A 24,687-nucleotide genomic window follows, 5' to 3' on the forward strand; every position below is an offset into this window, starting at 1 on the left:
AGGTTTGCAGAGGTTGGAGGAAATGTAAATATGACACTTAGAAAAGATGATACTTAACCTGTGATGCTTAATTTCTGTAATAAAAATGATAAGGTAGTCAGCATCAAAGCTGAACTGTCAGAAACCAATCTAGCAAAACAGCAGCCTCACACCACGGACTGGTCATGCTGTACTGCAACCATGTGTACATATCTCTGTCCCTCTACCTTTCCCCCCCACCCTCCTTTTTAAAGCTCCATGGAGAAATGAAGACATGATGTCTACCCAAACCAGACGTGGGTGTAACAGGCAGGATATATACTGCAATATATGCAACATGCTGCTAGAGAACTTCATTCACAGACGGATTTAACCAATATTGCCATTGCCATGAAAATCAGTATTGTAATTTACAATCTATTTACAGTGATAACAGAGAGAAGGAAGGAGACAAATGCACTCGTCTGTAGGACAGAACATAAATCTCCTCATATAGACCATCTCCTGAGGCAGACTGCTATTTAGGTCTTCAAATGATGACAATACCTCTTTTACCTATATACTTCCATCAAAGTAGTTATCTGACTGCATTTCTGTATTCATAAATTAGCATATAGCTCTGCTACACCCTCCACTAAATCCTCCTAAAGCATGCATGCAGCCTGCACGCATTAAATACACACAGACTGCACATGTAATCTGCTTGGGTTCAGAAGTAGTTTGCATGGGACTACACAGAGATTCCAAGTCAAAGACACATTGAACTGAACAAATTAAGAGTAAGGTTGAAACCAAGCTCCAACCGATCATGGATGGGCTGACAGGGGAGGGATTCTGCACTGTGAATCTGCTCTACACACACTGCTCCATGGTAAGGAGGATTGTGCTGGTTTCGGCTGGGATAGAGTTAATTTTCTTCCTAGTAGCTGATATAGTACTGTGTTTTGGATTTAGGATGAGAATAATGTTGATAACACAGGGATGTTTTCATTATTGCTGAGCAGTGCTTACACAGAGTCAAGGCCTTTTCTGCTTCTCACACCACCCCACCAGCGAGGAGGCTGGGGGTGCACAAGAAGTTGGGAGGGGACACAGCCGGGACAGCTGACCCCAGCTGACCAAAGGGATATTCCATACCATAGGACATCATGCTCAGCATATAAAGCTGGGGGAAGAAGAAGGAAGGGGGCAACGTTTGGAGTGATGGCATTTGCCTTCCCAAGTAACGGTTACGCGTGATGGAGCCCTGCTTTCCTGGAGATGGCTGAATACCTGCCTGCCGATGGGAAGTGGTGAATTAATTCCTTGTTTTGCTTTGCTTGTGTGTGTGGCTTTTGCTTTGCCTATTAAACTGTCTTTATCTCAACCCACGAGTTTTTTCACTTTTACTCTTCTGATTCTCTCCCCCATCCCATGGGGGGAGGGGAGTGAGCAAGCGGCTGCGTGGTGCTTAGTTGCCGGCTGGGGTTAAACCACAAGGATAAAGGCTCAAATAGAGACTAATGCACCTTTTCCATCTCTGCTGTAGCGCTAAACAGGAAAGCTTTTAAACTGCTGATCGGGTGGACAAAAATGAGCAAAATGCCTTGCAGAGAGTGGTCTTGCACTGACAGGCTGTCTCATCAGATTATATGAAAAGAAGTGATTTAAAAGGGTGGTACCCACAACCGCCATCCTCTGCAAGGGACAGCGGTAGCAATTTGCCAGCATCATCCCTTAAGCCCTGACGAACCACTGTCCTAAGTGGTATTTAATTTGCAGACTCCCTTGAGACAGTAACACTGTTCAGGGGAGAGTAAATAGAATAGAGGATGCAAGGATTCGACACACATTTTTCCCTGTGAACTTTAATTCTGCACAGCTATTTTAAAATGATATATTAACTGAAAGAAGTTAATTGCCCTTTTACCACCTTGCACCAGTTGAGCAGAGGATCAGTACTCAGGAGACTCGCCCATCAGGTTCCAAGCCCCCATAGCACATAGTTCCTATTTCAGAAACCATTTTTAAGCACAGATTGTCAGTCACACTTTATTCTTGAAAATGAATGTATTTGAACACAAGTGGTTAGTATTTGCATTGCACCTGTCAGTGGTTTGCTATATTAGGTTACCTAATGTATAGTAACTGCTTGTTTCAGATTTTCATACATAAAAGGTGAGCTTTTACTACTCGCAAAGTTTAAGTAACATCAGCATTGTGTGTGGATGGCTCATTGCTGACTCATTTCTCGCTCATTTAGATTCACTGCAGAGATGCTACTCTATACTACTTGAAAATGCAATTGTTCGGCTTGATTAAAAAAAAAAAAAAGCTTAATTGAAGACAGCCAGCCTTAAAACAGCATCCAACAGACAGGGAGGTAGAAAAAGCCCATATAATATGAAGCACTCAGTACAAGAGACAGACCATTTCCCATACAAAAAATAATTGAGTTAAAACCAGAATGAATTCTATCATATAGAGATTCAGCAGCCACTTTGCATTATATATATCATATTTTCTTTAAAAACATTAACTGATGTTAAATGTTAGTGAATAAGCAAACAGTAGTCCTATTTAAAAATAAGGAGAACCAGAGCACCATGCAGATAAACCCTGGGCAGCTCACAACTTGAAGGGGGAGGCCGGTGACGGAGGCCACAGGACAGTGCCCACACAAGTCGTGCCATAAACTGGAGCACAAAAATGAACCCATTTTATACACTCCTAATGCATGATTTTTACAAATAAATACTGACACAGTGGTGAGGTCAGCAAAACACAGCACAGGAACAAATGCCTGGAGAAAGCAAACAAACACTTTTGAAATCTGCTTCATGGGTAAGAGCAACACATCACTTAGCTAAAGCCTGAGGTTAGGAGGCCAAGTATAGCGGGATCTGTGCTTGAAGACTTGGACTGTGTGCTCCTTTGGGGATCGCTGCAGGTCAGGTAGGACACAGAGGACAGACAAAAGCACGAAGCTCACAGGAAGCCCGGGATACAAGTGAGAGGGCTCGGGAGAGAAAAGTGGCCAGGGCAGGAAAGAGGAAACAGGCTGGTCAGGGAAGGAAGCAAGGAGGAAAGCGGGGCTCAGATAAAGCAAGTGGGAAAAACAGGGCTAAACAAAGAGAAAGGCAAAAAAGGATAATTTTAGCCATTTTGTAAATGTGTAACAAAGCAAAACCTTCCTTTGAAAACCAAAAGAAATTAAGAAAAAAAAAAATATCAGTTCAGTTGTTCTTTGCAGGCATTCACTACAAATTGCCAGAATGCAAATATATTCCCATGCTTGGTGTGCAATCAATGTTTTCCTCTGCAATATTTAATCTCATTTATCAAGCTTCTTAGTACAAATTAAGTTACAAGGTAATCAATTAGATTGAAAACACAGCTTGTTTCATTGTTTTAATTTTGCACTGTAAGCATATTCACCCTAATTTAACAATTAGCTAATCAAAAACCATGAAGTGTTTATGTAGCTTGCTTTTTGTCATTCAAATTCCTCTCCTGAATCATTGCAAATGCATCAGCCAGTGGAGTCCCAGCTACAATTTTAAAAGCCTGCCAGAAAATGCATGCAGGGAAGGAAGAGGGGAACATGTAGAAACCACAATGTGGTGCTGGGGTTTGAAAAAGGAAGGGAGGACTCTGGAAACTGCTGCTCATTTCCAGATAAATAGGCAAACTGCCTAAGGGACTGCAGCCTGTTTCTCCTGGGACGCTTTCTAGGAGGACTTCTGCAGAAGGCACTGTTTTACAAGGTTAGAGCAGTGTGGATGGGCCACTTTTGAACCCAGAGGAAGCTGCAGCGTCTGTCTGTAGATTCAGAAGGCTTTTCCCATGACGTGGGGGATGTATTGAAGGCGATGAGTGCAGAGGGAGTCCCTCAAGTGGGACGTTGCTGCCTGATGGGAAAGAGGAGAGAACTGGGTGGGGCTATTTTTTTTTTTTTTTTTTAATTGGTGTTAGCTGGGATGAATTGCTATTTTCTTTACAGAAAAATAATATTTCTTTTAATTTATAGAAATAGTTTGGATACAACAGTTATCATATTTTGCTTAAATTTAGATGTGCATATTCTGCAGTTAATGTCTTTCCATGTTCTGGTGGTTTTGTTCAAAAAGAGGATTAGGGAAAACATATACCTGGGAGCCTATTCTCCACTTTTATGGAGGTGGGGGTTTGGGGTGGGGTTTTTTGTTTGTTTGGGTTTTTTTGTGTTTCGGGGTTTTTTTGTTTTTTATTATTTGCTTGTTTTAAAACTTTTCATTTCTTTTCAGTAAAGTGAAGTTTGGAGTTCTTTTCAGTGAAGTTCTTGCTTAGCTGAGCAAGTCAACATTTCCTGACCACCACAGGGGAAGAGGTGAAGGCCAGCCCTAATGACACCAAGCATGCATCTCCAGTCTGAATGCTGGTAGGAACAGGAGCAAATGTAAGAGGAGTTGCTCTCCTGACCCACAAATGACCAAGCAGGTGAGAGAAAGCAGCAAGCAGTGTGGCGCTGGCTGGGGCCAGAGGAGCACAGGTTCACCCCCTCATCCAGTCTTTTAAAGGACATCCTGAGGGGAAGCGGGAGGAGGCAGCAGAGTGACAGAAGTGGGGCAAAGCATGCCGCTGAGCATGGCCGCGGGCCGACAGATGAAACATCATTAGACTTCACTTGCATGACAGACTTTGGTGTTTTTACACTTACACATGGTTATGTGATCAACATTTGTTTCCAGCTGTGTTTAGGTGGAAGTGATCCAATATGACTGTCAACCCTCTCTCTGTCGCCAAGCCCTGCTCTCCATGCCCAGCAAGCAAGAGCCAGACACCTCCTCTCCCAAACGCAATTTCTGCCTGTCTAGGCAACGTGGTTTTCTGGGATCACATATAGGATCTAGAACTAAAACTAAAAGTGTTTGTTCTTTGCATTATGTTTCTGATTTAGATATAATATATTATACATATAACAGCCCAGTAACTGACAGAGTACAGCAACTTCAGTGCTCCACCTGGTTACAGAAAAGGAATAGCTAGATAACATCATGAGCTCTAGTTATATATTTGTTAGTTTATCTGATTGCTGGCCAGTGAGGACAGGTTTTCATTAAAACAGCTTTGAATTGGTTTATTTGCTACTGTCCAGCAACAATTGACTGGAACATGGTAATGATTTCCCGCCCCCCCTGGCAAATACACTTCCTTACAACATTCAGGACAAAATTTGCTATGTAGAACTGAAGTCTGCAAAAATAATTCTCATCTACATAGCAATATCCTTTGCATTAACTTTATGCACACACACAATAGCTACATCTGAAGTGCCTGGGAATGTAGCTGAAATGTTCTCTTCCCCCATTCCCATACACAAAGGCCCAGTCCCGTATGCATGTATAACATATCTCCAAGAAGCATACACCGGGGAATTCAAATTAATGGAAGGTTATACTTCAATTGATTTTGTGGTCAAAAGAATTATGCTGTATTTGCAGAGAGCATGAAAAGGCTATCTGTTTTATACGTGGGTGTAAATTCAGCAGAATTACATGTCTTAAATGAGAGAGAGAGGGTCCTCTCAGCTGCTCACATAAAAAGCCAGGAAGCAGAAAGATATAAACAGATGGTCTTGAGATTTTCCAATTACAAACCTTTTTGGCAATATACAACTGGAGGAATTCCAAACATTTGTCACTTTGACACCGCTTTGTGGTAAGTAATGGGATTTTGGTACTTACAAATTCTAAAACGTGCTGCAATTTGAAGACCAAAACCAGTGATCTAAATCAAAATTATCACTCAAGGAGTTACAGTCACATTTTAGAATAGGTACCAATCTAACAGAAGCATCTCAAAAAGCATAAGGAAAACTATTTTTAATTGATGCTTATTCATAGATTCACTAAGATTCTGCAATAGAGCCAAAAGATATAAGCAACTTGGAGCAGGCTGGGCACGCTCATACTATTGCTGACACTGTAAAACTGAAACCCACCATAAGGATAAGAGGCAGACTGCTAAACACAGCATCCCACAAGATGAAGAAATCCTCCATTCCTCAAGGGAGCATTACCCGTAAACTTCTGTCTCGGTTTGCAAGAAGACTGCAAACAAAGGAACTTTGAAACATGCATTCCTTGTTTTGGTTGGCTTTTTTTTTATTATTATTTCTTTTAAAGAATTGCAATTCTTTAAAACATTCAGTGTTTAAGGATATCTTATTTTATCATTTGCAAGTCTTATTCCTAGTAAGTTATTAAAAAGGGATTAGCTAGCACTGGGGTGCACAAAAGGTGTATAAATAGAATTGAGTGGGCACCTCATACAGCAGCTCAGAGCAGCGTGTGTGCATGCACATGTCTAAAACAAGAGCTAGCTTTAACATTTGGACAATCGTAGCTTTTGGAGCTCTCAGATTTATCTGTTCTCCCACATTTTGACCTACCACGGAAACTGGAAGTGAGGGCTTGAGCTAATAATTTAATGAAGTAGTAATCATTGATGCACAAATCTTCCATTTTTGAAGGGGGAGAACCCCCCCCTCATTCCTGGGTTTTGAGGGAAGAAAAAGAAAAGTAACTTACAGCACTTACTTTATATTATAACTGTATACATGTAAAGTGTATCAGTACTCCAGGTTCTCATTTGACATTAGGTAAATTAACTATGTAATGACATGCTCAATTCAACAGCTATAGGTACCCCTACCTTCATATCAAAGTGCACCACAGAACCTTATCAGACTCAGAAGAGAAACCCAGGTACAGAACCACATACTTCCCACCCTCACCAAGTTATTCTTCTAGGTTATTCCAACGTGGAAACTGAAAGAGAACTACAAAAAAATCTTTGAGTCACGTAATAACAGCTAAAGAAAAGAGAGGAACAGAGTAGGCATTAATTTCATTCTGCACGATGGTGTGGAGGTTTCAATACCAAAACTTCTTTTAGAATCTGAATTTTGGCTTGGGTTTCCAAATTATCCTATTCAGTGCAAAACAGCACAGAAATTCATTTTAAATTTATTACAGCAATGATAAAACTAAAAATATGTATGAGAGGACACAGTACTTACCACTCAACAGAAAACACTACTGAGGAATCTTCCCAAAACCAGAGCTAATGCTTTCTAACATAACCCAAACCATGGCTATAACTTCAAAAATGGCAGCCCATATAAACCAGAAATGGAAAGAGTTGCTAGGGTTCATTAGACTGGTCGGAAGCCATCCAAAATTAGGACTTCTGTCCAATGATGTGAATCTTTTATATGAGAAACCTGCTTTCAAATCCAGAAGATAAAACTTGTGCTTACTTGTTATTGGTGGGTCCTGTTGCCAAGACATCCGATTGCAACTTTGGGAAAAATCCTTGTTCGTATTTCCCTTGGCCAATCTTCATATCAAGTAAGTGTGGGTGGATAGCTGTGTGATCGATCTTCATCAGCCGCTGCTCAATGGATTGGGCTGCAAGTTACAGTCACAGGTGAACAACCACGTTAGCGAACCACCTGAAGACACATGCTACGACAACAGAAGCGGTCATGCTCTGATCCCTGAAAACGCTCTAAAAAGTTAAACAGGGACTTCAGACCCAGAAATCTGTCACTTACAGAAGTGAGAAAACATCTGCGCTGTTATTTTGTTATTTTGCTTTTAGTTTCTTCACCCAACACAACTAGTATTGGCACAAACAAGTTAGCTGTTAAGCAAGCAGGTATTTACGGGAGCCTACGAGATGGGTTATGAATCGGCAAGAGCAGTGCAATCTTTCCCTGCAATTTGGTGTTTGGCTTTAACGCTCCTTCAGCAGAACGGAGACCTCTGAGGCTGGCTGCAACTCTCTGTGGGGTCAGGCACCTCGCTTTGCCCCAGACAGGTCTCCCTGGGCAGACGCACAGGGGGCGATACCTGAGTTTTGCAAACATCTGGCACCTATAATGATCCTCCTCCTGAAATTAGATATGCTATTAGTGGATGACAGGCCTTCAAAAAAGCATAGCTAACTGTAGCAAGGCCTGAGCAGCATCAAGATGATGAACAGATGCTTGGAAACAGGGGAGGCTACGGCAAGACCAGAGAGGACTCCCCGGGAATCTCGGCTCCGCTGAGACTAATGTGGTTCAGTCGTTTGCTTCAAGGATGTGAGGATTTCATCTCAAATCTCGAGCAGGATGAAAATAAAATATGTCACCCTCTCAACATTGAGTCAGATGCACTGTGAAGGAGAGGGGAAAGGAGGTGTATGGGGGAAATCAGCATTTAATTAGCAACTTTAATATTCAACTCTTTATAGCCCATCCATTAACGGTCAGGCCCGTTCTTTTCAGCATATCACAACTAGTGAATAAATATGCAAAATGTGGAAGCTAAATCCATTTTCCATTTGTCAAGAACAACACAGAACTCGTTTCCTATTTTATCAAACTGTGACAGGAAAGAAACTGTCATAAGATTTACATACATTATCATCAGAAACTCAGCAGCTTTTTTTTTTCCCCTCTAAAAAAAAAATTGCTTTGTATGGTTTTATTTTGGAGAAAAGAACTGGGTAGTGTGGGGTCAGAGGGTTTGAAAGGTTCCAAAAATAGTAGGTTAAACAAACAGGTGCTGGATCGGTGCTAGGGTCACATATATCGTGAATGGTAAATATGAAGGAAAGTTGGTATTACTATCAGTTTGCTGCTTTTCACAAGACAGAAAATGAGGTTCCGGTGCCACAATATCTACCAAAACTAGACGCTGAATAGACAGTTGACCTGCAAATTAGAATTGTTTTTAGATAGAGAAAGTTAAGCAGACACAGGATTTCTATTTCTGCCAGATTTGTAACAAGTAAAACACTCTGAAGGAATTAAACAACAACAAAAAAAACAACCCTGAGAAATGTGTTTGCTCCAGTTCATTAATATGTGTCCCAACAAATTTAAGAGTATAATTTCCCTATATTACTTGGAAATGAAATAAATACTTGCACAGTAAGAAACTCAAGTATAATTTGAAAATGCATCCTGTGAACGTAATGGGAAAAAAAAAATCCAAGTCTTCAGTACACAGCGTATTGTTCATTAACACTGTGCATCAATTGCTGGAGCTACTAAATATGCCACACAGGATTATGTCCCCGGCATCCCCCGCTGCCCTAACCAAATGGCGTAAGGCAAAAAAAGGTCTTTTTACAGGAAGGGGGAGACGAGGCCAGTGGAGCAGACACCAGGGCTCCGCTCCTCGGTGTGGCTGGCGCTGGTTCCACCACTACGGTGAAGGAAAGCTCTTCTGGCAATGGAACAGGAGGTGCCTGAAATGAGAAACGGCGAGCCCAGCTCCGTGGTTTGGTTTGTGTTTAGTAAAGGCACCAGCCTAGGAGAGCTCGAAGGGAAGGTAAAGGCTCCTGCTGTTTTTGGTGTTTAAAAGCACGCTGAAGCTTTTGCCTAGGGAAAATAAGGACACCGCTGAGTCCTCCTCAGCTAGCTCTAGGGCTTCCTCATCGGCTGCAACACTCAGATGACTGAGGACCTATATTTCTTTGTGGCTGACATTGTACTTTTGAATATTTTACTAGCCCGTCTGAACGTACCTGCTTCTTTCAAAGTGCTGCATTTCTGATAGTTGGATGTCCGCAGTGCAGGGGCCCTTACATTATATAGCCTTATTTTCTCAATTCGGGAGTCAAAAACTCGCAGAAAAGGGTCCTTCTCTTCCCACTGGGAGATTATCTTATTGTCTATGAAGGTTGCAAACATCTGTGTTTCGATGAAGTGTGAAAGGAATGGGAGGTAAGGCTCGGGTTGGTCCGAAAGGAAGGAAGCCTAAAATACAGAACAGCTCATTAGTGCCACATTCCCGCCCAGCGCTGACACGACGAGCCGTCCTGCGGCAGAGAACCGATCCAGCAGCCAACGGGAAGGCTTGGACAAGGCTTCCCCACCACAAGAACACCTCTCAGGCAGGACAGGATCCAGCTACGAAGGGGTTTGGCTCACAGGTCACCTCTTTGGTCACGACTGTGAGAAATAAGCAGTTGGGGAGGCTTCGTGACAGCTAGAGTAAAGGGAATATGGAGTTACTGAAGTAGTGCCTGTGCTGCCAGCTTTTTCAAAGCAGCCTAGCAGCTACCACCTGCAAGAACGAGCCCTGTGCAACCCACAGCAGACCACTGCCATGTGTGCCCGCTTGGGACCTCTGGTCTGTGCATCCCTGCTTGGGACCCCATCACTTACTAAGGTGTCATACATATCAAGGGGTGTACAATGCTCTTCAGCTAATGCTCTTTTGTGAAGCTAAGCAGGACAATTAATCATGAAATTCTAATTAAAATTGAGTGTGTGTCTAAGTCTCTAACTGAGCTTTGAAAACCTTAACAGCCCATTTTATCGTAGAAGTACTAGCGGAGATTGCCCAAACAACCCCCTCCTTTTGAATGCTGCACTGTTCAATGCCTGAATACAAACAGGACCAATAAAAGGCATGGCAGCATTTTTTTTGATCAAAACCTGACTCAAATCAATATTTAGTCTGTTCCTGATTGTTTACCCCTGTAGCATTCTCCTTGGAGAAGGATTTGTATCTGAAAAAGCGGATGGCTAAGAGTGCTATCTACTTTGCAAAGTCACTTGGAAATAATAACTGTGCAAGCTTCCAAATGTTTCTCATTCCTTTTGCTGGCCTACAGTCTATTTATTTCCCCATTTCTAATCTCAGCTTCCTTTTCACTCTTGTGTACACACTACAAGGGAGTCATAACAGCACTTTTCTGCCATAACGATGTGATAACCTTCTACAGAACAACACTACTCATTAACAAAAAGCCCTACTGTGAGATTAGGAAACAAGAAAGACTGGGTTTGGTTTTTGTCTCATGTGTGCACCTCTCCTCTCAGCAAAGAAAAAAGAAAGAAAGAAGTAGTCACTTTCCATTGCTACCCTTTCACCAAACCCACAGGAGAAGCCCCATCAGCTGGGCAGACGCCTGCCAGCTTCGTTCGTACAAGCCAGGACAGCTCTGACCGGCTCAGTGGATCTGCACTGATTTACTTTGGCAGGCGATCTGGCCCTGTGTAATTAAAACGGACAAATCTCTCAGTCAGGCAGATGAAGAACAGCGGATTAAAGAGTACCTAGGCTATATATACATAATATAGCTATTCTCACCCCCCTCCCAAAAGCACTTTCAGATGGAAAAATGAATACACAGCTATCTTTACTTTGTCAAAGTTTTGCATTTGTTCCCTGTTTGTCAGCCATGACTCCATATCGGGGGCAGCCTGAATGACGAAAGCCTCGTAGTCTGCGAACATCTGCGTGAAGCGGTTGGCGAAAACCTCGCGAAGCTGCACGTTCAGTTTGTAGTCCCTCAGCTCCACCTCCTCACATGGCAATTTCCCATCCTTCTCCTTCTCCGCGAGGGGAGCTGTGATGGTCATTTTTTCCATCGTCACGCCCGTTCTCTTGGCGAGGGCTTGTAGGCGGGCGATCGTCTCGTTGCCTTTCAGCAGCTCGTACATGTTGAGGGCATTGCCGGGGATGTTCCCGTTCTTCTTGTCGTTCACCAAGTCGCTAAGAACCAGGTTCTTGAGTTTGGTGGCGCTGTCGCTGCAGTGCAGGTTACCCTCCGGCGGGATCCCAAACTGCAGGAGAACCTCGGAGATTTCCTGGATAAACTCCAGCTTGTTGGGGAACTGGGGGAATTCCTCCGGCAGTTCGATGAAATGGTTATCGATGTCTACAAAGCACAAGTTTGCCTGAAATACAAAGAAAGCTTCAAAACGGACACTCAGCACTGAACTGGCTCCTCTGCTAAACAGCCCTATTTTCCCAGGGTGCTTCCAGACAAAAGGGTAAGAGCACACATATGCAGGAGACTTAAGCTGTGTCATCTAGCCTGTGACATTTCAGATTTCAGTAAAGCTGAGGGCCAACTGGATGGCAATGATTTAATGAATAAATAAAGCGTCCTGCCCCCTCCTGTTCTCCTGGGACTTGCAGATCCCAAACTTCCCACTACAAAGATTTGATATCCCCTCTCAGACCAGCCAAGGACACACCAGCAAGCTGGATGTGCAGCACCACTTCTCAGCCCATGTAAATACTATCTGTGTGAACTACCGCATCTCAAGGGCATGTTTATTTTAACAGAAGCCAACTACAGGAAGCCTCTGTAGCTGTGCTACCAAGGAATGAGATGTTCAGTGAGAAAGATGACACTGCTATGAGCAAAGCTACAAAGAGGGTCCCATGCAAAACCTTCAGGATCATGTCTGAGTATAGCTTGTCTGCTGGAGGTCAAGCCCTATTTCCCCACTCCCCCCTACCCCCTGTTTCCATGGAGGCTTTTAATCTTGGCAATTCCTCTGCCCGAGATTTAAACAGAGTGCTCTTAGACAGCTTTGCTACACATGGAGATGGATCTCAGCCCATAAGATTAAAGCTAAGTGAAGACATGAATCTAGCAGAGCAGATACTTTTACTGGGAAAGTGTCAATGGAGGGATGGAAGAACCCTACATAAAAATTAATTACATTGCAAACGCACCCTCAGGAATAATAGCAGAATGAAAAACAGTAATTGATCTTCTGAACTGCAGCTTACATCTAAAATTCTCTGTCTGAGCACACCGTTCTGAATAAAGTCTTAAACCAGGTCAGATTCCCAAGGTGCTGAGCTCTGATGGGTTTTACCCTGGCATCAAGGTGCAGAATGGGAGATGCAGAAACTCACGGGGCAGCAGCAGGTCTTTGTTAGCCTGACTTGGCCATTAGCACAGCTCCTCCGCCTTCTCTGAGGCACTTTTACTGTTCTTTACTTCTCACCAAACACTGTAGACTAATCTTCAGATTATGTGAACAGAAAGGACTTATTTTCCTCCTTTTCTGAAAAGGTTAACTTTCAGCAGGACAATACATTCCACAGCAAACATGGTTATAATATACTGGATATTTCAGGGACATGTTTGACATTAATCACCTTTCACATAGATACTTTAAAGGGTATTAGGATTCATTTGGTAAAGCAGAAGTGTCCCTTCAGCTCACTTTTTCATAATAAATTTGGGCTGTACAAAGAAAAGCATTTCTTCATACAAAACAATTTGCTTTACTTAACTATACAGCTATTAAAGAGTCATGGTATGCGTCGGTACGGTTCTTTAGCTCAGGGACTGTCTTCTTATCTATCAATATTTCATTTCAAAGGCTTTTTAATTTCAGCTCTGCATATCATTTACAAAATTTGAAAAATGAGATTTGGATTCAGAAAACCCTTGGGGAATTGGTCTCACTTCTCTCTTCAAAAACATCTGATGATTAAAGTTAATGCAGAGAGATTAGTAACCTTAAGACAGCATGATGGCCAGTTGTTAGAATTTTTATCTCTAACAAACAAATGGTTTATATTTAGAGCAAGAGCTTGAAAAGCTAGCCCCTGGCCTGAACAATAAAGGAATGCTAAAGCGAACAGCGCTTCATCACTGCTCGCATGTTGAAGGATTTTCTGTTTTTTATTGTCTAGAGGAATTTGAAATTCAAGATCTTCCCTGTTCAATACCCCTTCTTTCTTTCCCTTTCCCACAGTTACTGGACCTGTGGTGTTCATAAATGCTGTGCTGATATTTTTCACTCATTTGTTAAACATCATAACGTGGGGGGTTTCCACCCCACTGTTACTCTTCCCTCACTGGCAATATTTCATTTGTTATTCCAGCGATACTGCAAGCCCATCACATTAAAATTTTAATTTAAGGAAAATGACAGCTTAATCTGCTAACTAAAAGCATCTGACTAATAATTTTAAAAATTCCAGTAATTATGTAATATTAGCATGGTTTTACTGAAAAGCGTAGCTAGATACCAGCTTCGTTTCCATGCCAGTGCAAATTTCATGCGATTGGGCCATTGTATCCATGAGGTAAGACTTGATTTGCACCGTTACATGCTGCCTAGGCTAAGAATCAGTCACCTCCACCTAATACTTGGAACAGACCTTTATTAAAAACTATATTATCCTTGCCCTGTGTTTATTCCTCCACTTCCACATACAAACTCCCCCTCCTGCACATTGTCCTCTGCTGCTGCTCCCACCTGCTTTCTCAGTACGAGCACCTATTTGCAAGCCTTAGGGCCTCTGCCCCTAGGAGAGGTCCCCGCACGGAGCTGGGCACAGCGGTGCCACCGTCACGGGATGTTACAGCCATACAAACAGTTATTCCTAGGGTTCCCGCTGATTTTAAGAAGAAACCCAAGTTAAAATGCATGGCATGCTCAAGAGATGGGTTCAGTCACCATCTCGAAAGCAGTCAGGCTAGCCATATCCCAAAGACTTTGCAGTATGCAGAGTGATCAGTGGCCAGGTTAAAATGTGAAGCAGTTTTAATCATCTTGGTCAAATTCTGAGCAGAAAAATCTCCATTTCACTCTCTACCACCAGTGATTTTAACACCTAGACTAGGAGGACGACCTTTCCTTCCTTTTTTTCTCTGGGGAAAACGTGATAGACCAGGCAAAGTTTTCACTTCCCATTGCACAGGAGGTCTTCAGTTCAAAAGACCATCACTGGAGTGAGTCAATATTTTAAATGTATGTATGTATGCCTCTAAGTGGTTCACAGGCATGGTATTAATGCAAACCTGGCTCATTTGGGGCCAGGACACTGGTCTAGTTAACAGGCCTCGATGCAGCCAGGAACACGTGGGCTCACCCACGGGTGGAACGAGGCTGGCAGGACGGGGCACGCTTCTCATCAGCAGTGGGGAGACAGGGACAGGGTTATACCATCTAGCAACTGCACCCGAGACCCAGTTTCATAAGGACCATCCCCAAATGAAATGCTCTTTAGCCCTCTGTCAATAGGACTGTGACACTGACAAAGAGTAACAAAACCTCGTGAAGCGTGTGATGTAGGGAAAGTGGAGAAACTTTCAGCGTCACAGCAAGAAGCAGAAAGAGAAGCATTTAGAAGTCAATGCAATTAGCAGCACTCATTAAATTCAGAAATGGACCGAGAAGGGCTGGTGGAGACTTCCCCCACTACCTCACTCCTGCTGGCAAACAGCCTTCGTGGTGCCAGAGAAGCCTCCTAACACCGGGCATGGCATTTTCCAGCAGGGATTCACACAAATATTAATAACACGTTTCAGAGTAGCAACCCCAAAGGCGGAGACTGACCTCCTGAGGCAGCTCCAGCTTGGAGCGGTCGGTTCCCTCCTTGGACTGCAGCCCCATCAGGTAGGGAACGGGAGCGTCCAGAAAATGCAGGAGAGAGGCAGGAAGGATGGGGACGTACACGTGCTGCCACTGAAATGGGAACAGCAGTGTCGTGATCCCCTCTGCCACCGTCATCAGACGCTGATAATCTAGACAGGGGGAGAGAAAGAGAGAGACATTGAATTATCTTTTTGTGTTTCGCTTTTGAAATCTGGTTGGCAAGGACATCAGTGACAAAACAGGATAGAAGCCATGTTTATATGATAAGATGTTCTTTTGAAAATAAGACAGTACTTAAAAATCTTAAACATTATTTAATTAATCAAAACTCATTACCCCCAGGAAGAAACTGCTGAGCATAAATATTCATACCTTATCTAGATGTATTCCATCATTAAATTAATTTATTAAAAGGATACCAAAAGTTCTCTCTATAGTACAGGATAATAATACTTTAATTCTATAAAAAGCATGTATTTTTACAAGGAAAAAGGAGGAGAAAGAAGTGAACTTCAAGGAAACATTGTGGTTTCTTGCTTGCTCCTGCCTGCCTGCTTCTGCTCCACTTGCTACTACTTCTAAGGCTGAGTGTACTTTCCAGAAGACTCACCTTGGCCACATACCAGCAGAATTTTACAGTCCCTAAGTATTTAAAAGTACTGCTTTTAAGTAAAATCCAAACAGAAGCCTAATAGAAATTTAGTTCTCAAAAATATTCTGTATAGCTAGCATATTTATATTGCATTATTGTCCCAAATTTGTATTTAATCCACTAGTTCATTGCTTTGCAATGTTTTGGTTCAAGTAAACACATTGTGCATTATTTTTTGAATTAAAATTTAATTCGATCCAGCTGAGCTGCAAGAATATTTCAGAATTTGCATAAGAGCAAATTATTTCTCCAATATCCAGCTGGCATGATGCAATAACACAACCTATTTATTAATATAAATGAGGGAATCTAAATTTGAGAACACAGTTTAAAAAAAAAAAAATCACACATTGGTATTAAAGAGATGGTCATCCTTACAGCGAATCTCAAACTGCAGATAATCCATCAGGAAACAGGTAAAGACCCTCGGGTCTTGTAAGCTGCTGGTGAATGTGAAACCAGATGGTTGCTTCTACTCCATATTACAGCAGCTTCTGCATTAATAACAACTCCCTCTGAATTTCTAAGAACATGAAAGTACTTAAACCCCAATTCCTTAGAAATCTTAACTTACAATGAAGAAGCAGCACATCTCATTTAACGGTAGTGGTTAAAGACAGGAACACCAAAGTGCAAGTTTGTAAGTGACTTTGAACTTGGACGAGGTGCATGCCACAGACAAGAATGGGAATCAGTTCTGATTCCTATCCTGGGCCTCCGCCACTTGTGAAAGCTGCTCTTCACTATTTGCAAAAGGAGTTGTTCCCCCGAGCTCCAGTGCCTGGGTACGTCGTCAGTGACCAGCAAGAGTGGCAGAAGGGATGTCTCCTCTATGGCTGTATCCAAACCCAGTTCTCATCAGTGCCAGGCAAGTCTCACGAGCTTTGGCTTGAGCAACTAAAAGATTTTCACTCTCACCGAGGCCAGGCCCAGATCCTCAGTAACACTTGGGTTGTTGCCCTTCTCTCCTAGCCCCTCTGCCCCACTCCATGAAATTAAAGATATATGTATGAACACTCTGGTTTTGAGTCAGGTAAGAAGGTTTTTTCCCATAGCCCCACTGACTGCTTTTGCCTGGATAGGAACCCAGCCTGGCCCTTCCTGTTTCCTGAACAAGCCAGCCTGATACCCTGGCAGACATCAGCAACAGCAAAAGCGCTGTCATCTGACACTGCTCAGCTATTAGGAGGTCACTGGGAAGATGCACTTGAATAAACATGCAAATTAAAACAACAAATTGCATAACCCATTCTCCTTCTTGCTAGCACCTCTCTGTGGAAAACCAGCCTCTATCTGCAGAAGGTCAGCCGGCAGGGCAAAAACATTTTTCATCTTGTCTTACTAATAGCTAGTCACTCAATCTTCAAAATTATTTTCATGCATACAAGTCAGTCTCAAGGTTACACCTCAAAACCATTCCCAGCTACAGATCAGTCATTTATGAATCTCTCCCTACGCAATGGTCTATAATTATACACGTCCATTGGTTGACTTGTTGAGGAGCACTTATACAAACTCAATTTACAACACCTACTGGTGAAGCTCAGGTGTCTCATAACATTTCATAACTCTGAAAGCTTTAAAAAAAAAAAATCAAATACAGAAAGTAGCATGTCTTAGTATGCATGAGATGATTTCAAAGTCTGTTCTGATCTACATAGCCATGTGAAATAACAGGTCTTCACAGCAAAGTTGTAAGTATCTTTTTGGATAAGGGCATTCAACTCTGGAAATGCATGCTTACTTTTCTTTGATGCTACTGATAATATTTAATATGGTCACTAGCACAAGTTTTGTAACCAGCTTACTACGAGGAAAGCTGTTTTTAAAAAAACCCTAGTGATAACCAAATTATTAGGCTAATTGTTACCATCTAGCAATGCTTGTTAGCTATTAGCAGAGATAAAAACATTTATGTATCCAGCAGTTTTCACTGAAGAGAAAGAAGTTCCCAGGTTCCTCCAGACAAATAATATTAAAAAAACTGGAAATAGTTCTTTTGATATTTGTTTAATGAAGTAAGAAACTCTAGTTACTTTGTATTTACTTTCAAGTCTGTACAAGGTTAGGCACCTATCCTGTAAGGCATAAAGTCTTTTTTGATGGAGAGATTCTTGTACTTACCAGCATTTGAGGGACGCTTACGTGGTTACTGAGGACAACCTGGAAACAAGGGATTCCTCCATTTCCCCAAACCAGAGAGAAAAAGGAGAGGTAGAACAGAAAAAAAAGGAAGGAGGGAAAGAATGGAAGCGGATGCAAAACCCGGGGTTTGTATAGACTGTGTGTGCTTTCGTCAAGGGAGAGAACGTTTCCAGATCCTATCCCACCATCGCTACTAGACTTTGATAACAATCTCCAACTGCAAGCCAAGTGTTGCCTGTTATTTTATGAATGACAGGCCCAGGTAGGAAAACTATTCTCTGATCCTACTCCAACCTTTAGAGATAGAATAGGGGATTGGATAGTATTTGCCAGTTTAGGGAGTGTCTTTTGAGAAAGGCCTGTCTGTTGAGCAGAGCAAGGACACAACAGTCCTGTTTCCCATCCATCTGACATCAAGAAAGATCCAGAAAAGATACAAAAAGTAAAAACAGTGTCTGGGTGATAGCCACGGAAGGTCACAAACTCAGACTGATGAATGGCTCAAATCAAGGCAATTTCCTGAGATCTGTGAAATAAATCCCTTCCTCTTCTTGGGGCTCACCCCCCTCATGCGGTGTACACCATGCTGGACACAGTGAGAGGCCCTGTGATGCCAACAAGGCTACTACTGACTGTTTTAAATGCATGAGCAGAAGGTCACAGCCCATGGTGATGTCCCACAGCAGCAGCTGCTGCCACCAGAGCAAAGATCTGATCTGTGCAAAATCATCCCTGGGTACAGAAATAAGTGGCAGACAGTGGAGACCTAAGCCTAGGGCAGTGCCTCCCCTCCTCTTTGCTTTGCAACCTGGGACAGTGGAGAAAGGAGCTGGAAGATCTGGAGACTTACTGAATGTCCCAAACGCCAGATGTGTTCCTCTGCAGTGTGCAGATGGGTTTTTAGCTTCAAATTTCTCTTACCCTGGATCTCCTTTCCATCTGGTTGCTCCACCTCTCTTACACGCATTGCTATATCACCCTCTTACTTTCACTTTTCATTTCTCCCCATTCCCAAGTGATGATAGCTTATACCACAGTATTTATTTGCTTGGCAGCTATACCTGCAGCCCTCACCCTGCCTTCTTGGGACAGGGAACTATCCTGTGTTCTCCAGGACAGGGAACACCATCAGGCACAGCCCCTACAGCAAGTTCTTCATGTTCAGAGTTAAATCTCTAATTTGTACACAAGACATTTTCCAAGACAAACTGCTCAAGGAGGATAATCCCAGGACAACGTGGCCGCTATGGCTTCTATTGCAACTGCTGCCTCCTAACAACCGCTTAGCTGGATTTGGCACGGGTCTGTCTCTCACACTTAACCTTCTCCCTAAGTGAAGAAGAAGGCAACAGAGTCGAGTTCAAAGACTCTGGATCCAACCCCTTTTTCCAGCAGCATCTGCCAGGGGCCCTTGGCCAAGTCCCTGCATCCCACTTCCCTGCGCAGGACAAGTAACTGCAGTGGGGACCTGCTCCGCCGCAGGTCAGCAGTTCTGCTGTGTGAGCGCCGTGTTTCAGCCACGCTTAACAAAGGTCTGGTAGCATTTACATGGCTCATGATACAAAGTAATGCTTAAAATGCAAACCCGGAGAGATTCCTGTATAATTATGAATCACTATTTTGTGCTGGAGATGGAAATGGTTTCAGCATTTGAACATCAGTTCACTATAAATTTTTTTCTGAAAGAGGACAAAATTTGACAAATATTTGTCTTGATGTTGATTGTCCATAATACAATAACAGGACAATAACCAATCAGCACGGTATTACAACAGATACTATAAACGCAGAAATATCTGTCCCAAAGAACTTAAAGTCCAAACACAGGCAGTGACTGAGAAAACAAACCAAAATAATCCTTCTCCTTTTACTTTACGGATTGGGCATAGAAGCTCTGAGATGTGAAGCAATTCACGAACCTCAACATAAAAATTACTTGTCCTGCTACAAAGGAGTCTGATATCTCAAAATGCTTCCCATGCTGCAGCAAAGCGAAACCAATGTCCTTTGAGAGGGGAAAGGGACATCAATGTTACCCCTGCCCAGAACAGCTAAGGCCTCCCTCATTCAGGTGCTACCTCCAAAACAGGTTCAAATCTTTGGTCGTAATCAAACAGAAGAGAATTTCACCTGGGACCTTCTCAGCAAATGCCCAACCACAGGATTTTTGAGTATAAGGCATGTGTAAGAGTACACACATGCTCATTCAAACCAGAAACAGCATTCTTGCTGTGATCAGTACACTGTTATTCTGGTTTCAACACACTCAGCTTTCCTGATGAAAGAACAGTTTGGCAGTTTTCCAACTCTCTGTTCCAGTAACCTACCAAGGGTAAGGTAGAAAGCCTGCTGCAGAGCTGGAGTCTCCGCCTGGATCTTCTAAATCCAGTACGATGCTTTAAAAAAAGACTGTACTTCCTCTTTCTTTTCCTTTTTAAGTCCTGCTTTACATGCGATTTGAAAGCACTTGGAAGCATTTGAAAAGATGGGTTACCTGGACACCACCTTCCTTTCCTCTGCTTTTTGAACATGCATAAAGTACAATGGCAGCTTTGCAAAGCCACGTATTTAAATATGTATCCTGGAAGATGATAATCAGATGATGTTCTCAAAGAGTACCTTATCAAAAGGAACAAAACAATTCTAAGCAATAGTTTTAAACAAAACAAAGACAACAACACAGAGGAAAAAAAAAAAATCAATGAACCTTAATGAATAAGAGCTAATTCTTCAGAGGGAAACACCTGAACCGGCTTTAAAACATTCTTGTGACTAATAGTTTTTCCACATGCTACCTCTTCAGTCAAAGTAGTATAAGCAATTGCCGTTCAACTGCTACTTTTTGTAACGAGATATGGATTAGCTGAGCCAGGTATATTGGAAAAACTGGAAAATAAAAATTAACATTTTGCTTTGAGCTCTGAGCGTGAGTCAGGAATGGCGCACAACCGTTATGAGACCTGTCTAGGGGCTTGGTACCTTCAGATCTGTAATGCTGATGTATAGCATACTGCAGATAAAAAAGGAAATCTGAAATTCACATCTGAGACAAAAACTGTTTATGAAAGCAAAGGTTTTCAAATCAGATCTCAATAGCTCCACAGAAGCAACGCATGTAAGTGTCGCAGACTTCAAAGCGCCCTGGAAGCTTCCATCTTTCATCTGGTTTGTATACCAGCAGCTGTGATGACTGACAAGCCAGACCAGGTGATTTTTCAAGAGATGTTCAGATAAAATGTACAAAACCGCTTCAGAAAATGTTTATTCACCATAGAAATCACATTGTACCAGTGCTACCTTCAGCGAACTTGGACAGGTCAGTGACGTGGGGTTGTAACCAGCAGACCGTCCTGGGGAAACGACCCATGGCATCTCAACGCCCTTTATCCCTGACAGAAGGGTGGATTTACTGGTGAGTGACACAGCACACGAGTTACAAGATAAAGGCAGAGCAGCAATTTATGCAAATCTGAAAATACATATTTTCTTAAACAGGATGATCAAGATGAGCCGGCATCTAATTGCCTGAACTACGAACTGGCCTCTTAGACTAGGGGTCAGCTCTGCCCCAAGGGAAATACCCCGAGGCCGATATTCACCAAGGCCAATTCTTCCCATTTTTCCTTACTGGCAAACGCTTAATGGAAAAAAAATCACTTCCACTTCAATAAATTTCCGTTTATATGATTTATCCATGTCACAGCCTGCCATCAGTGGTTCAGCATAAATTAGTTCATGATTAAGAGCCACCTTAAAAATTAATTCACAGGAAAACTTGAATTATCTCCCATTACCAGCATGGTTAAGCCTCCGAGAGCAGGGCAAAAGTCTGTGACAAAGCTGACAAGACGGCAGCAGGACACATGAAGATGCCCCTGATGACACAGGGAGCCCCTTGCTCGTCCCCGGGGCTGCTGGGGCAGAGCAGCCTCCCCGGCGGGCAGCAGCTCTGTGCCAGGGCAGCAGGGTGGCGGGGAGGGCACAGATTCCAGCAGGCAATGACTTTGCTCACGACCACTTTTGACTGCCGTGTTATTTATCTGGCATTTGCCATAGTTGGAATGTAAAGGCCTAATTTAACTTTCTTCCCCTCGTTCTTGAAAGGTAAAGATGTTTTATAATGGAAAATAATAAGATCCGATTAAAAAAAGGGGAGAGGTGGTGGAGTGTGTGTGTGCGCGCATAGTGTTAAAAGCAGTTGTTCAATCTTCCTCTACAGTTCATTGTGAATACAAACAGGAGTGGGGTTGCAGTACAGACCTGTAGTAGTTCCTTCTTGTTTCCAGATGCTTTGAAAACTTGACTTTTCAGGCCGTATTGACTTCAGCTAACAAAACTGAGCAACTTTTAATTAAAAAATGGTTGTGTCTTTTCACCTAAGTTAAAAACGAAGAGTATATTTGATTCTCTGATTATTCTCTCCAATTACTTTTCCAGGGGAACACGCACTGCAGTCTCCTCTGACTGCGGTGCTGTTAAGGCCCTAAGCCCAGGTCTCTTTCACAGCATAGATACATTTTGTTCCCATGTAAATTGTTCTCTGCAATAGCTTCCCATTGGTTTTGATGATACTAGTGTGGAGTGCAACTATTTAAATAACGAGCAGAAAAGCAAAGGTTTTCTATGTAACTATTTGGTGTAAAAATGCTTTAAAAGGCAAACACATCATGCATGTATTCATTTTAAAAAATCTCCCCCAAAATAGACTTTGTAAGAAAGATCTTTCAGACACTACATTTTTCTAGGCGATGACTATATGTATGCATAGTCATTTGTATTATAATTTCTAAGATTGAAAAAAAATTGCAAAGAATATTTTAATCTTTGAGGAGCAATTACTCAAGCCCTTTGAAAAACAACTTGGGAAATGCTCAAAATTATGAGTAGAAACAGCCTAAGCTTTAAGAAGTTTATCTTGGTCTCATCCACACGTTCCCTCTCATGTTTAAATCCCTAGAAAGGCAGACATACAAAATGGATTGCCGAGGTTTCCGCAGAGCCCACAGTTTAATTCATCTCTCTCCAGCAGACATCTCACAACAGTGGCGTTTTGTTACTGATCCTTGGGAAATTGTAGCAGCTATCGCAGAGCGTTATTAACTCGGACACTGCTGGAAGCCTGGACATTCACAATACCCTTACATCTCTATGGTCGCATGGGAGAGCTGTGCTCTGAATAAAATCAAGGGCACTTGCAAGAATTTTAATTTCTACAATTGAATAAACTATAATAAAACTAAAACAGCAAGTCTGTTTCATAAATGAAAGTCTGTAAGCCCCAAGCTAACACAACGTTAGATGTGTGCCACATCGTATGCCTTGTTTGGTGATAACAAATATGACACTATATCAGTTTTTTCTGCTTTATTGGGAGTCTGGTAGTTCCTATGTCCTTCCTTTGAAAGCCACAGGAACACATCATAATCCAAGCTTTGATTTTTAGAGGACGAAGTTTATAAGGCTGCAATCCAAAGACTGCGCCCTGAAGAATTGCGGGGAAAAAATATCTAATCCCTCCCCTTGGTTTTCAAAGCTCCATTGTTAAAATTTGGCCCTATTTAAACTTAAAAGTATTCTCTATATGCAGGAAGATGTAACCTGAAGCCACAGGAGTTCTGCTTCTAGTGCTTTCAGGTACAGCTTTCTGTGTCACCTTTGCAGGCCAAAGTCGGCACTTAGAGCAGTCTATTACATCTACCCACCAACAGCGATTTTGGTTAACTCCCTGGAAGTCCACACTGTCTCCACTAACAGTAAGGACTTGTCTTTTCAGTCTTGCCATTCAGGGCGCAAGCACAGGTCTCTGCCAGTTCCCAAGCTATCCTCGCCTTGTTCCGCATTTTGCCTTAACGCTGCCACAGCACCGTTTGCTGCTCCCAAGCTGCACAGACGTTTCACATCTTCAGACTGAAATGCTTTGGTCACAGTGGCTTTTGCCCCAGAAGGACATAATTATCCACACCAGCGTTTCCCAAACTCTGGTTTGTAAAGCCACGGTGATAGCTCCTTAGCACCAGGCTGCTTTAAAGTTTAAACCATAAACTTGAGAGAAATTGAGGATTAAGGTAGTTGCCTGCAGTCCAAAACGTTTGGGAATGAACGAGCTTAAAAAGTAAGCTCAAAAAATGAGCTCAGCATTCTTCCACGTCAGTCTCTCCACCACTCTGCTTGACCACCACAGCTACAAAGTGAAGTTACAGTCCACTGCAATGCCTTCATTTTCCCAAGTGATGGGATACCACTCACCTGTAAAACACCATGAACAGAGCAACTAGATACCCAAAGTTGACAGTGGCAGCCATGGTACAAACAGTTACCAATTGGTCCTGTCCCCACCGCAGAGCTGTGCCAGACAGTCTCGTATCGTGCTGGGAACGTGTCCAGGGCAAGCTGGGTAAAGTCACCCAACACCCTCACCTCTTCATTTAGTTGGATGCCTTTGTTCAGGCTGCTGGAAACATTATGCCTCAGCTACAGGGTTAAAAATAAACTTTTTCATCATCAACTCCTAGTTCACTAGAGAAAAACCACTCCAGAAAAGCCAGTACAGTCTCTGTGCAACCTTCCTGCCAGCCCTTCGCTGCTGTTATCACCAACTAGGTGCAACTCCACTTGACCACCATCCTTTTGCCAGGCAGCCAACTGCCCGTGCTTGCCTATGAAGTTTGGAACTAAAGCTATTTGGCCAGTTGTTCCCAGTGTTTGCAGTCTTCATATCCCTCCTGCTCTTTCTTGGCTGCAAAAAGTA

The 24,687-nt window shown here is 42.6% G+C and overlaps 1 protein-coding gene across 3 annotated transcripts in view; it reads right to left on the minus strand.

The window, feature by feature from the left end:
* DENND5B (DENN domain containing 5B) overlaps window positions 1–24,687 on the minus strand; it is a 121,010-nt gene that overhangs the window by 33,132 nt on the left and 63,191 nt on the right. For all 3 annotated transcript variants that reach the window (XM_050894823.1, XM_050894815.1, XM_050894806.1), the window contains 4 exons: window positions 15,104–15,291; window positions 11,150–11,686; window positions 9,523–9,754; window positions 7,262–7,412 (listed from right to left, as the gene is read on the minus strand). In XM_050894823.1, the coding sequence (XP_050750780.1) occupies window positions 7,262–7,412; window positions 9,523–9,754; window positions 11,150–11,686; window positions 15,104–15,291 (1,108 nt within the window). The remainder of the gene's footprint in view (window positions 1–7,261; window positions 7,413–9,522; window positions 9,755–11,149; window positions 11,687–15,103; window positions 15,292–24,687) is intronic.

This window comes from Gymnogyps californianus, chromosome 1, assembly GCF_018139145.2.
Source record: "Gymnogyps californianus isolate 813 chromosome 1, ASM1813914v2, whole genome shotgun sequence".
Classification (NCBI taxonomy): Eukaryota; Metazoa; Chordata; class Aves; order Accipitriformes; family Cathartidae; genus Gymnogyps; species Gymnogyps californianus.